Here is a 15,032-nt window from a genome sequence, read left to right as displayed (position 1 = left end):
TTTGTCACATTTCTATTTTATTTCTAAAAGTGTACAGTACTTGTCCCATTAAAAGGCATACTCTGAAAATCTCTAGGGGGGGGGCAACTGCCCCTGCTGCACACTTGCTGCGTACGGACCTGACTGTGCAATGCTTGAACCAGACTCGCGTATAAATGTGTTTTTCCGCCCACAAGGGAATCAGCGCGCATGGCTACACAGACATCGATGATTGGCTGTCGCCTAACCAATGGCGGTGCCTGTTGGAAATTGAGAGAACAGTCGTTGGCTCGCTCCACGCACGGAATGAGAAGGACTACACACTACAGACGTAAACAAGCTTTATGTGTTGTCGATTCTTCTCATGTTTTAGTTTCATTGTGGATATAACTTGTGGATATATACATAATTTAAGGTAAATATCGTTTTCAATGTTTTAATTTAAGTTGTGCTGTGGTGCTGAAGCAATAACGTCAATTACTTCGCCACAGATTGTCTATTAGTATTATTCAAAATAAGACTGAGAAAGTCATTTCAGTGTTACCATCACAGACTGTTACGCGACGAGATTAGTGAGTAGTGGCGTTCGACTACAAGGCTTGCTAGAGTTGAATTATAATTAGTGTTTGCGTGTTGCAGTAACCATTGGTGTTACGGTTTTGGGGTATACGGTACCCCATAACACAATTCTAATCTTAATCCAATAACACACAGGGTCTTACAAAATACGCTGTGTCTATATGCTCGGCAGGCGGGGGGGGGCAGCGAATTTTTTTTACACGTTATATCCATTAGGCTCCTCTGATTGGCTGCTTTGATTTGACCACACCATAGATAGTGTTTGGGATACCATAGATAGTATATAACTATAACTTATAAGCCAATTCGGTTTAGTGTTAGTGTTATGGTTCGGGTTGGAGTTTGTCTTAGGGGTTAGGGTTAGGGTTAGGGTTAGGATTTTTGCATCACTCCTTGATATACGGAAAGTCTGATGCGGAAGTTGATATGCGTATATCAAGCCCAATGGATATAACCAAGAGTAGATAATAACACAGTGTTCTTATCGGTTCAAGGATAGAGAACATGGGTCCCAATAAAACCAATGTAATTTACATCAATATAAATATAATATTACATCAATATAATAGGTTAGGGTTATGGTTAGGGTTAGGATTAGGGTTAGGATTAGGGTTAGGGTTAGAATTAGGGTTAGGGTTAGGTTTAGACACATTGGTTTTATTGGGACCCATGTTCTCTATCCTTGGGCCTTATTATCTACTCTTGATATATCGTGTAGGAGAAAAAAATTCGCAGCCGGGAACGGTCTTCGATTTCCTAAATGCCCGGCAGTTCCTAACCCTAACCCTAACCCTTGTTTACTTGAGATAACGCTGAAAATTAAAAACTGCCGGGCATTTAGGAAATCGAAGACTGTGCCCGGCAGCCGTCAGATATTATAGGCCGGCCGGGCATATAGCCACTCTGTACAAAATAGGCGTACAGTAGCCCGACCAGGCTGTGCGACCGATTGTCTATACATATGGTCTTCTAGACCTAGCAAGACCGTTTCTTGGAGCTAGGCCTACAGTTGAGTTGTAATCATTCACTCTGCCACAGGCCCCTAGCTGTATCTTTTCTCTTTGGCGTATGGTGAAGGGCTACACCGGCAGAGCTCTAAAAACAGCAATACTTCGAACGTCATATGTATTAACGTTATGTAAAATGTGTGTATTGACGTTAGTCTCGCAGCTTAATCGGGCTAGGGTTGAAATAACTTGAAGATCGAAGATAGCATCATGTAACCCAACACAAGAGTAGGTTATGTGGAGTTACTTTACATTGTTGCATATAGCTTGAATCCTCCGACTGTATAGTAAAGCCAGTTGAGGTTAGACAAGGGTTTAGTGTTAGGTTATGGATAAGGTGATGTTGATAAAGATTTATGTACCGGGATCATAAAGTATAGTCTAGAGCCCAGTTGTAGAATCGGCTAGGACAACGGCCCAGACTATATTCTGGTGTAGGCGTGACATATGACATAATATAAAACACGGTATACTATGATCATTGCAACTTCAAGTAAAATTCATCTCAGTCGTAAGCAGTGAGCAAAGGATTCTTATATCATTCCTGTTACACTTACAGCCACCTAAATATTGTGATGGCCCTTCGTTGTGCTATATTATGGTATAGCCTAATTTAAGCTAATTATACATTTTACATATATGTAAATTATTGTTATCTGTATGACTTGTTTTTCAGTAAGGGGGTACATGCATGACTTGTGTTCCTGTAGAGCACGTGTTATTACTCTTATCACACAAATGTGATTTCTTGCTGTCGTTTCAAGTATGAAATCATTGCCCCATAGACCCACCATCTCATGCTAATTTAGAGGCATTTGATGTTTTGCACTTTAAATAACCGAACCTAACAGTATGCTTTCCTTACCAGAAATCTAAAGAATCAATCCCTTGGCCACAGTCCCAACCTGAGGGTTCAAAGTAACATTTTAACTGTTAGTGTATATAGCCACCGGAACATGTACAGCTGTGGATATTACCCTGGTTTTCTATTTTCTTCGAATCTGGGGCACCAGAATAGACTTGGACATTTAGCGTGCCCGAATGCGCACACGTTTGTAGCAAAGACCTGTTTCTTATAAAAAAAAAGTAAAGACAGGTAATACAATACTGACCATCAATCTAGGCTAGTGCTAAGGCAGCTGACCAGTCATTCTATTCATTGGGGAAGTCTATCACTGTTGGCCAAACCTAGTTGGTAATAGTAAATGGGCACACAAGACTGGTTTTGAAAGACCTTTAAGCAGCTTTCACAGTGGGGGGAGCACTAGGTGTGACAGTGAGTAATGTAGAGAGCCAAGACTCTGTTATTCTTGTCCACCTAAACTACATGTTTTGTAGTCGTGAATGAAAGTTTAAGATGTGCTGTGTTGAGGTTCATTTGTTACAGACGAGCAGTGAGTCAAAATTTCAAAGCATTGACTAGTTCAATCAAAAGTCTTATTTTATATATATTTTTAGATTAACCAGATTATTATAAATCTCCAAGTCACGTAGTGACTGTCGTCGGTCGCATAATCACATTACTACAGTACACGCAAATGCATATAATATGCGCGCACACAGGCGGTTACAAACGGATGCATTTACACATGCAAGACGCAGACGTACGAGTGTGTGTAATGTTTCAGAATAACCGGTCACTATAGGCTCGTTGAATAGTGGAATAGATGAGTAGGTGAATTGGTCAAGGACCATGATCAGTTGGTAATCAAGCCTCGTGGTAAAAAACACCTCGGTGACAATAGAGCTCTCTGTTGTGCCTCCAATAGTAGCATTGGCCCCTGCAACCCTGCATCAAGTGACTCATGTGCCTCTCTATCAAATTAGTGGGTGCAGTACCCTGATGTGCTAGCGTTTCTCGATCAAAGGCTTGTTACTGATTGACTGGCACACAGTACAGGGTATGATGCTGGTACAGCATGATCTAATGAACCGAAAATGCATTGTGCATCAAGCTTGCACATTTCAGCATGGTCATTTGGAATCACTGCGTGTGTCGATTTCTGCCATGGTGTGGATAGCCATTGCATCTATTCTACTACGCCTGTGTAGCTCCGGTAAACGGCGGACGTATGCATCCACTAGCTCATAACATAGAAAGAGGTCTTATCATCCCGCATGCTACGAAAATATGCTAGCTACGTCACCTTACCAACAGCGCACAGCAATGCCTCTATAAAAGTGCCACAAAAGAACAAGTCACGGTGTCTTCAATAGTCTTAAGATGCCCGTTTGCTGCCCCCATGCTGTACTGCGAATCTATCATTGAAATGGTTTCGTTTCTTGCATCGCTATTTCGAAGTGACTTCTATATTAAAAATTTTAATCCCGAGATGTAAAATGTGTGTATCTATTCGTATACAGTTCGCAATGTGGTGCAGATGTCTCTGTATAACCCTGACAGTTGAAATCAAAGATATCCATATCTGTGTATAGAATAGTTATCTATGGTTGAAATTGTGCTTCAGACACATTAAATCATAATATTCATATTCTCTCTGAAACATCGCCCTACCACCAATAAAAAACGAGTAATGTATGTGCGTACCGTTCTGAGCACATTAAAGTTACTATGTATGGATTTAAATTGCACGCCTGAGTTCCGGCTACAGGAGATTGAATAGTCAGGTTACAGCTTTATGTAGGCGGTGGATCACATAGCCAGTGGGCCATTACGCGTAGCTAAAATCGTTTCTTTGCTAAAATAATTCTCAATGCGCTTGCATAATTAAACCAAATTTAATACTGTTCAACGGCAGCTTGTTGCGGGTATATCACACAATAAATGCACGTTTGTTGTTTCAAAATTCCATGCAAGCTCTGCCGAGCAACACGTTTTCTTTGCTTGTGCAATTTTCTCTTTGATCTCTCGCGTGGAAAACAAAAAGTAGCATGAAGTCTAATCATTGTCAAATACATCTGAGTGTTGTTACAAGAAAATAAAGCCTCAGTAGGAAACTAACAGGGAATGCTGACAGGTTATGGGAATTTGTTCACAACAAAATCACAAAATCGTTAATGATTCTAGAGCTATATTGTAGCGTATATATTATTATTATTATTATTATTATTATTATTATTATAGATTACTAGACGCAGTACAGTTTTGCACTGCGATATTCCCTGCGTTATTCCCTACAGGCTAGAATAATGCAGTAATACAGGTTTAGACCTACTAGCAATGAATTAATTACTCTGCACCCATTCACCTATTCGTCTAACGTGTGGGATTTTGTCTTTGATATAATATTTTATATTACCACAGAGGTATATTCAGAATATGCATGCCACCATGAATTTCCCACGTTGGCAACAGTGGTATCTAGTCGTTTACAAGTATAACCCGTATGTACAATGTTCAATCATCTGTGCAGCAATTGGGTCCACAGTAACCTTCGGATACCATGTTTTCATGTATTTTTCAGAGCACCCGTCAGTTAACGCCATGGCGACTTGTCTACGATTTGGAATGGCTGTGAGGTGTACGTCATCGTTTCCATTGCTACTGCTTCTGATGATGACAAGTGTTCATAGTTGGCTGCAAGATATCCAACCCAACATGGTTGTAGAACATCCAAGTAAGTTTCACCATCAAGGGCATTTCAGTTAATTTTTGTCTTGATTCTTGTCATCGCACGTTCATGCTAGTTTGACAGTTGCCTGTTGTGTAAGCTGTACTAGCTCGTTATATGCTATATAGCTTATATGCTATACCGTTGTTTAGAAGTATTAATTTATTGTGAAATCGTTTGTCTGACCACTATGTAAGTGATTCCTCTCTTGTTTAAACTTTAAACATGGGCGGTAACGTGGGCGTTACTCCCTTACGACGGTTGCGCGCGTCTGCACATGCTGCTGCAAGTTGCTGGGCATTATTTGCCACTGAGTGAAATAGAAATCGGCACAGCACTAACTCAAGCTTGAACTGGTCGTAAACTCATTAGGCCCGCTGGTCATTGACCACTTGCAGCAATAGCGGGCACCAATTGTGGATAGGCCATCAATTAGAATCGAGTAGGAAGTCAGTGCGAGACAAACGCTCCATTACTCGTGTCCATTACCAGTGTGTCTGGTCGAAGATTAATAGCTGGATAAAGGTACAGGTGATTACGTCACTCTAATGTGCAGTAATGTATTAAGTAACGACTGACAGAACACCAGAAGCTGCGGGCAGTAGTAGATCTATGCAGATGCAGTGACAGTGGCTGTTCACACTGTGCACATCATAACTAGTATCTCTACGCCATAGTTGTCACCAACGAAATCCTGTCATCTAACCGTGGATGGAGTGAGAGCATATAAGAATGACACTCGTTGGGGAGGAGGAGGGGAATTGTACATGTTCTTGCATTCCGTCAAGTCATGTTTGATTAGACCACCCCATTGAGAGCTCTGACAGTGAGAGACATATATATATATAGTAGCGAGTCGGTGACATCATTGATTGTAACCGGTGACAGTTGAAATGACAGCAGTCATGTTGGGGCTTTTGAGATGAGAAAAGCTCAGGCAGGAAGCGCTGGGTCCGTGTGTAATCAGTCGGCTTATATATGGTTATTTCTTGCCTTGTTACTTGCATGTTACTGTCCTGTCGTTCATGTTACAGCGCAATTAGTGGTGATTCAAAGTCTAATAGCCTTTCTGACTGGGAAATGCGATGCATTTTATAGCTGTGTCTAGCCATTTTAATGACAAAGGATTGGGACCTGCCCTGGTTAGAAAACCCTTCACACGAATATAGGTTAATCAGGGTTATGAAACAACTTGTATTTCCTTCCTGACATTTATACGGAAAATAATTGTATCCCCCGCGAGGCGGGGTTACTATGGTTTCATGTCTCCCCAGCCGCCGCCGCCGCTCGGTCCGCTGCAGAGAATTTTCCTTCCGCTCTATAACTCGACCCCTAATTGACCTAGCGTGACCAAACCTGGCGTACTTACACATCTTGGGGAGAAGGTGTGCAGAGTACCAAAACCAGGTCACTGCAACCTTTATTTGACCTTGAACCAAGTTTGGTAGCGCTAGGTCAATTAGGGGCCGAGTTAGAGAGCGGAAGGGAAATATGATTAAGGTCAAGGTCAAGCAATACTTACACATCTTGGGGGAGAAAGGTGAGGTCAGCGATACCGAAAAACCAGGTCACTGCGACCTTTATTTGACCTTTACTTTGACCTTGATCATTATTTCTCATTGTCCGCCTTGCTAAACTCGGCCCCTGAATTGACCTGCGCTACATAAAGGATCTAATTGTTAATACTTACACATCCTTGAGGAGCACCGAACAGTGTTGTCCGCAGCATTAAACTGAAATAAACAGAATTCACTCGGCACAATCCTTTAATCTGGACATTCAACCTTAACCTTGACCGTTCCATACAACCGGGTTCAAATTCTAATTAAAACTAGACCTATGGACGGCGTCTCTTTATATGACTTTTTGGCGCCAACCCTCGATGTTAATATCTGACCTACCCGCGCGAGCCGATATACTCTCATAGCTTACACATCTGGGAGAACACGGCGGGGAGCATACTGTAGGTTGGCGACAACTGCCCTTTCTAGTTTATTATTGACGTTGGTGACATTTAATGCTAAATAAATAGTTAAAATTCTTAATATTTTTTATTTCATTAATATTCTTTAGGGTTTAATATTCTTATCATAATTATTGTGTTATAACCCTACACTCATTCTCGTTCAAATTTCGTTATGCGTTTTTTCAGTTAGTTGTATGTCAATTAAAAATTCTGTTTCTTTTTAGAACGCATTTATTCCTAAATGTTTAGATTGGATCTTGATTTTTATGTTGCTGACTAAGATGAAATTTTATAGTCTTTCGATTCATTTTCCTTAAAATAAGGATTATATTTAGATTATTTTGCGATAGCAGCCAGTTAGACAACAGTCAGCGAGAGAGAGAGCGCGCGCTGTTTTCGTATTCCTGCGTGAGGCTGTATGCATAATTATCGTTATTCAGCTGCATTGATTTTATATTATGCGTACGAACCTGGACTAATCGGAGCAAATCCGTCTGAGCCGAATGGAGCCGCTTGCTCAGAAATTTCGCGTGGAGACTTTTTCGTGCACACAATGGACCGATCATGGCCGCAATTCAATTGAACCTCGCCAAGGTAGAGAGTGTGTCCTGCGCGCCACTGATTGGTGTGGCTGGCCCCGCTGTATATACCACAGTTGAACTCATTGTTGTCGTAATAATAGCCGTCTTTCGAATTCAATACGACCTGGTCAGTGGCCGTTCGTCGTGTGCTTTGAAGTGCCTGCGCCGCATTTCCAGACCAACAGCGTTTTTCATTTCTCTGGAGGCGTGCTATTTTGATATCCTTTCTTGCGTTTCGTTTTCTGCGTATCTTTCGAGGGGGTGAGAAACAGCGCCAGTGTCCGATCAAAGGATCATTTTAAAAGGGGCACGTCACTCTGTAGAGACCGCGTGTGCGAGAGAGCACCGGTTTCGGATGTCGGTCGCTGCATGCCGCTTGAGACGTGGTCTCCTTTGCAGATCTCTGGGTCGATTTGGTGGGTGGGTAGGCTAGGAGGAGGCGTTGTTGCACCGAATAGCGTATGCTGCTTGTTGTCTCACGATCAGCGTTAGCGTAATATGAGGTCCTGGTACACGGTCTTAATTAGTAAGAGGGAGAAGTTGAACGCGTAATTTCGTAGACGCAAACAAATCTCGTTTGCTGCGTGTTTACGCGAACTTGCGTCCGTGCGCTTTTGGCCCATAATTTTGCTGTAAGTAAACGAAAGGGATTGGCAGAAGTCTACCAGCTCAGCTGTTATTCGTCGTCGTGCTCGTATGGAAGTTTAGCGTTCAGTCTATTCTATCATCCGACAGCCATCAAGGTAACGAGGACTGTAACGGCTATGTGCGCCATACTACTGATGAGTGAAAAATGACACCGGTGTCAGTGTGAGTAATTACGCAATAAATTAATTTGCTAATTAGTCCAGCCCCTTCAAGGTCCCGTGTCCATCTAGTGTGTGAAGTGTCGTAATGTAATGATCGGCAGTAATTGATTGCTTGCCCGTTATTCTAATCGCGTACACGTTGCCCGGTTGATTTTTACGCGCAAACTGAGATAATCAGCCGACAAACTGCGACCAGCTTGACCTAATGATGACCGATGGCTTACATTTCTGTGGCCGTTGACAATAATTCAACATGTAGCTATCCTGACCATATTAGATTTATCTCAAGGTAACAGTAGCCTAAAATATTAGATATTAGAAGTAAGAATCGATGTTAAATCTAACAGATTTTTTGTATTGAAGTACTATTAGAGACAGTAGTGGGAAGGTGCTCAGTAGCCAGTCTGTGTTCTTCCAGTGTTCATGTAAATAGCGACAAAGGTGCGAGGTCAGTGACCTAGCAAAGACAATAGCTAGAAACCTCTTTAATGGTCCGTAAGGGGGTCCGTTTCTAAATTGAGAGTCTGCTAGCCTTGGCGCTGCTTGTGGCACAAGTGTTCTGGAAGCATTGTCGATGAATGAACTCCCTAATTAGGCAGTCAGTCGTTCGTTAAGTAGAGCATGCATACATAGCACTTCCTTATACAAACTTGCTCAGAATTTCTCCCATGCAAAGTTAGCTCTTGGCATGTGTGTGGTACTGAAACATCATAAGAATGTTGTGAGGCTAACAAAACTTGAAAGAATCTGGACGTTTTCCCACATTACACGACCGTTCCCTGAAATTGTTGAAAGAAAGCTGGCCTTGGCGTGCCAGAATATACTCAATAGTCTGAAAACTGGCGGGTAAAATAGCTGCAACCTCTTTTATCTTCCTTCCAGAACAGGTATTGGAAACAGCATAGCAGCGATGAGAGTGGTTGGGAGGAGGGGGGGGGGGCTCTGCTCTAAGCACCGATCGTGTTTTGAGGAAAGGAGGCGAAAATATGCCTAACGCACACATGCACAACATTACTACCTGGCCCCTGTTACACGTTGCTGTAGGAGACCCTAGTCGTATACTTACTAAGGCTACGTTCTATATACTTACTAAGGCTACGTGGAGAGTACAGAGTAGTAGTAGGAAGAGGTGTGCTGGCCGAATTTAAAGGCCGGTTGCTGACTCACACGCGATGTGACGTCATCGGAAATTAGCATACTGCACCTCTTCCCCCCCCCCCCCGATGAAAGAGCTCCAACGGCGCGCACAAAAGACCAGTGAATTTTCCGCGAGAGAAATAATTGCTTCTAAATCAACCTCCAGGGGCAGTTCTGAGCACGTTTATTTAAAAACAGGCCAGTGCGACATCTTGCGTGCACCTGTATACATGTAGCATACACTGTGTAATGTTGCGCACCTGCCTGCCCGTGAACATCGTGATGGCTACCGGGGGAACGTCGGTGATATTTTAATGATGGCCGCTGTGAGATTGAGCCGGTCACTTCGAGACGAAACGAATCTTTTAACGTCATCCGTATGTAGTTTACGGCTGATTGACAACGCCTCTTTTAATTTCCTCGCCCGATGAATATATTTACGCTTAAGAGCCAAACGTTTTTTTGCATATCTACGGGCTTTATACTGTGGCCGTTATTCTTCGATTAGCGTCGTGACTTAGTGTAGTGAGGTGATTGAGAGTGACCTGGTGGTTCAGCAGTCGACTTCTTTGATCTTTACCTACATTTAGTACCTCAGACTCTGCAGGTCACCATAATTCGCAGTCAGTTGAAAGTATTCGTTTCTGTCATGTGCAAAACTCTCACGAAAAACGTTTTAGATCGAACTATTGTTAATACTCCTAGTGTTCTCATTTATGGTTGAATCGCTGTATCTTGCTGCCTATTATGATAGCTTTAACATCACGATAACAACTTTATGCATTTTGCTGAGAGGAAGGCTTATTCAGAGCAGACTTTCCTCGTTGTGGAAAGAGGAAAACTGCTCTGTCAGAATATTGGTGGTTTTCGGCAACATCTAGAATAGTCGACGACTCTCTCTACGACAGTCATCAGTAGAAGTTAGTATACGTAGTTAGAAACGAGCTAAGCGGCTCTATAATCGTGCTGCAGTCCTGGTCTTGTCAAACATGTGGGAATCGATCGTGAGACAAACTAAACATCTTTGAATTTAAAAGGTCGCCGAGAGCAGAGTGTATATTGAGTGAGATGAGCAATTTTTCTATACGTCGCCATTTGTTATAGTCTGAACTTCAACGGTTTAAAGGTGACGATGACACTTTACAATGCAGCGTCTTAGGGGGTACAAGAGCTTTGTAGAGAAAGCTTTCCATACAGTGGCTTTCCCCCGCTCGGATCTGAGATCATCTGATTAGCATGATCCTTGCCTTTACACCGCATCAGATAATATTGCACCGAGCGAAATTTGTATTCACATCGTTTCGCATTGTTACCCGCCCCGTACAAAGCGTTGTGTAGAGTTACTCTCGGGTTGTCTCGCGTGGAGAGACTGGTTGCGCCGGTGCTGTTGCCCTCCGTATACAGGGTTCTCGTCTCTTGTTCACTGACAGTGGCAGCTCGCCTGGTTGCCAAACAGGTTTGCCCGCCTACGGGCGCGCCTGTCTTACTACGACTAAGACGTATGGATAGACGCCGCGTTTCGAGGACAAACAAGCGCGCAGTGGAGCGACCGCTGCTGCCCCGAGGGCGCGTTAGTTCGGCTGCGTCGATCGTTAGAAGATGCGTGCACTGGAACAGCCGTTGCGTGAAAGGGCTGGGCAGTCGGGTGGAAATTTGAATTTTAAAGGCCCTACCTGCGAGCTAGCAATGATGATGGCATTTAAAAATACGGGCCAGTGCGCATATTAATTTTTAACGGCACCGTATCGATAGTTCATGCCCTCGAGTCGCTTCGGGTAAAAGATATCGCGTGTGAACGTAAAAAATATCACGTGTATATATACACTATAAACGAGAATGAATATTTCTTGCTGTTTTGGCCAGTGGGTGTTGTCAGAGCCGTTTTCGTATGTGCCCATAAACGCGTGCAATTTGTGTTGGATGGTAGAGTCAGTGTATAAACTAGTGCACACTGCATGCTAACAAAAGCTTAAAACGTCACAACGATTTACGCCGTTTACTTGAAAAATAACCAATGTTAAACTAAAACTAGATGACGTAATCGCAATGCCGATCAAAAAAAGAGCGGTGCGAATAAATTAACCGTCACCTCGCGGTGGAGGCGTGAGTGTACTCTCGATTGTTGGACGGCTGCCAACAACAGTATCGAGCAGGTGCCTGGGATGCGACCGAGTGTGTGCACCGCGCGTCCTCCCTCTCGGGCTCACCTTAAAACGCTCGTAGACGTAGTAGTAATTCCTAAACGGCGACACAAAAGAGGGTGGAAGGAGGACCCGCCGACCTTGGGAGGTGCGAGAGTGTCTTACTGGCTGCAGGTGTTTAATGTGTTGCTAATGGAGAAAGGCCCCGCGTGGGGGCCGCCTCCGATTGTTGACACCCACAGCATGGCATTGTCGCAGGGGCAGGTGGGCATTTCACCCGAGCAAAGACAGCAGTTTGTCGTCAACACTGCTACTGAGCGAGTGAGAGTGTCGGGGGCATACGAAGCAGACTCGGTTACCTAGCCACTAATTTGCGCGCGTTTATGGGCGATTGCGCCCGCACTCGTTCCTACGGCTCCCCCGGCTAACCTTGAGCCGCTAATAGACCGATGAAAGCTGGTTGTGCTGCGTGGCATCATGTCTACGGTCGTGCTGTGCGCGTGATCGGTTGCAGAAAGGCGATAATCGTAGAATATAATCAGGAGTAGATAATAGGGACCTTTTATAGGACATTTTAGGACAATAGGACATTTTATAGACCCTATTATCTACTCCTGATATAATGGGTGGTGTAACGATGAGAGGAAATTTGCGCGCGCAGCAGGTGTGCCTATACCTCCCAGATACCCGAGCGCAGCAGAAGAACAGATCGAGCATCTATAGTCTAATGAGTGTCTGCGTACGTGTATGATGTCAGGGTATGCAAAGCAGGATAAGCTGGCAGGTTCATTCCGCCCACCTATAGTACTTACAGACTTCTGTCTAAGTTTGGCCATAGTGGAGTGAATCTAGAGGGCCCGCTAATATTATGTCTGCACTTGTCACGGAGCAGCAAACCGTATATGCGAAGAAGGCGGCAAGTTTAATCGATGCGCGCAAATGCATTCTACGCGAACTTGAACGTTGGAATTATATTAAACGCATTTGATGTAAAAACCAATGCTCGACAAAAACGCGACGTGTATCTGTATGTGTACAGTCTGCGATATATGGTACCAGGCCGAATTCTAAATCAATGTCACCATAGTTAGCGCTTACTCAGCTGTGCTGCTGGCTTGTTGTTAGCAGAGGTGTAGTACGACGGACGAAAATGCGTAGACGTGGTTTATAGAGGGGAACTTGTTTTATTAGACTCTCTCTTTCTATACAGTACCGCGACCCGAGGCCCATATAGACCCCGACGTGTCCGTGGTGCCCTATTTAGTATTTATTATTCACTACCTAGTCCCGCGCTGAGTTTTCTACCACCTCTCGAACAGTCATAGCAGCGCGTTACTATGTTACACATCGCCTTTTCATAGTCTAATCTGTTTCATTTTCTTTCTCTGCTTCCGACCCGCCGTTAATGCCCGACACAGTGTCCGGGGGACGGGATAGGCGTGGCTAGGTCGGCCTCCGAACGTTAATAACAAGTGAATGAACGCCGAAATAAATTTTGTCAGGATTAACGCGGAGTTCTCGGCCACCGGGCCACCAGCAGCGTCTACGCTTTTCAGAGGTTTTTATACTAGTATAGCGGCTGTGAATACGCTAGCAATTGCTGTAGCAAGGCTTCCCCCTTCTCTCTGCGTAGCACGGCCCGTGCGTCTAGGATTTCTTCTACGTCAGCCCCTTCGGGTACGGCGGATGCTTTTTCTTGTAACACTAGAACCCCTGTGGTAGTTTATTCACTTTACGTGCGCAGTTGTGCCCCGCGGAGAACCAAAAAAACGAGTCGAACGATCGCGTCTTGCATCAATAACGCTGAATTGTAATAATGTCGTACACATGCGCGTTTGATTTCTGAGTCCGAATCCATCAACGCGAAGTTGTTTACTGTATACATATAGCTCGCCTTAATATCGAAATCCTACGCGACGTAGACGACGAACGACATGTTAGTCGTACGCTGTTAATGTAAGCAGAGACGAGCAATGAGACTGTTGTTTTTTGGCTGGTGTTTTAGAGCAGTTATCCGATCGTACGTGTAGGATCATCGGTGTCGTCATGCGGCGGGGGAGGGATGCCGTACTGAAGCCCTAGAGCAAATACAGCGCGTTTTTTGGTTTCCACTAACAGCAGCGACGCTCTCTCGGGACGAGTTTCCCCTTCTTTGGCGTTTTTGCTGCTTTGCGCGTAAAGATGATTGATGCAGATGCAGTCGTCCGAGCTCTAAAATTCGACAGTCCCCCCTTTTCGATTACTTCGGAACAGCAGCGTTGCGGACTGCCGCACTGTTCGTTGACATCGACAGGAAATCTTTCTATTCGCGCGTGACAGTATTTGTGCGTATATCGTTGAGAACTCCGGAGAGAGAAATCTGCATTAAAATCTAAGAGCTTTAGAACTGGAATGTAGAGGAGACGAACCGAGTTTTCTATACAAAAAGCAAGCGCTCGTTCGCCCCCTAGAGGGACACCATTTCGGTTCATCTGCATTTCATTTGCACGTTCCTGCGTTCTGGTCAGATTTACATGTCGTCGTAGTCAACGTAACACGCGATGCTGCGTTATTTACGCAGCTATACTAGAGAGAGATGGAGATACATGGAAATCCTATCGGCGACACGTGGACGACTGACTTACAGTGAAACCCTAAACCGCTGCCGAGGTTTACGTGCTGCTGGTACGCGGAGCAAGGATAACAGCCTCGAGAGAAAGCGGGCTTCCTTCTCTCCCTCCTCGTTATCCTGTCTGCTACTGCAGTCACAGCTCTCGGTGAGAGCCGAATGTTTATTCTGCAAGAGAAGCCAGAGAGATGTCACTGTTTATATTGACTTGACCGGCTTACGGATAACTGCCCGGCCTGCGGGCGCGCTTGATGATCAGAAAGAGCGGGTTAGCTAGCAGCAGCTAGCGATGATGAGACACAAACACCCACACACACACAGCTCCGGCGATGTTGCTAACAGCTTTCTCCGCTACTGGAGTGTGGCTACTCCGCCGTGTTTAGGTGATCAGTGGCCGTCACCAGTGTCTCGCGGATCGACGAGCATGTGCGCACGCTTCATTCGGTTTCTGCATCGCGAAACCTACTGAAAAGAAACGTCGTGTCGTTTAACGTGAAGATAATGTGCGCAGTTTCTACCTGGGTCGCTTGGACTTGTTGTTGTTGTTGTTGGTGTTGTTGTTGTTGTTGTTGGTGGTGTTGTTGTTGTTGTTGTTGTTGTTGGTGGTGTTGTTGTTGTTGTTGTTGTTGTTGGTGGTGTTGTTGTTGTTGTTG

At 44.3% G+C, this 15,032-nt stretch overlaps 1 protein-coding gene across 3 annotated transcripts in view; it reads left to right on the top strand.

Annotated features, from left to right (window-relative positions):
* Window positions 1-273: 273 nt before the first annotated feature.
* LOC106813663 (semaphorin-1A-like) overlaps window positions 274-15,032 on the top strand; it is a 121,928-nt gene continuing 107,169 nt past the window's right edge. For all 3 annotated transcript variants that reach the window (XM_014817861.1, XM_014817860.1, XM_014817859.1), the window contains exons 1-2: window positions 274-394; window positions 4,991-5,143. In XM_014817861.1, coding sequence (XP_014673347.1) covers window positions 5,011-5,143 — 133 coding nt within the window. In that variant the 5' untranslated portion in view covers window positions 274-394; window positions 4,991-5,010. The remainder of the gene's footprint in view (window positions 395-4,990; window positions 5,144-15,032) is intronic.

Source organism: Priapulus caudatus, unplaced genomic scaffold (assembly GCF_000485595.1).
Source record: "Priapulus caudatus unplaced genomic scaffold, Priapulus_caudatus-5.0.1 Scaffold806, whole genome shotgun sequence".
Taxonomy (NCBI): domain Eukaryota; kingdom Metazoa; phylum Priapulida; class Priapulimorpha; order Priapulimorphida; family Priapulidae; genus Priapulus; species Priapulus caudatus.
This window is presented reverse-complemented; position numbering and strand designations above follow the sequence as displayed.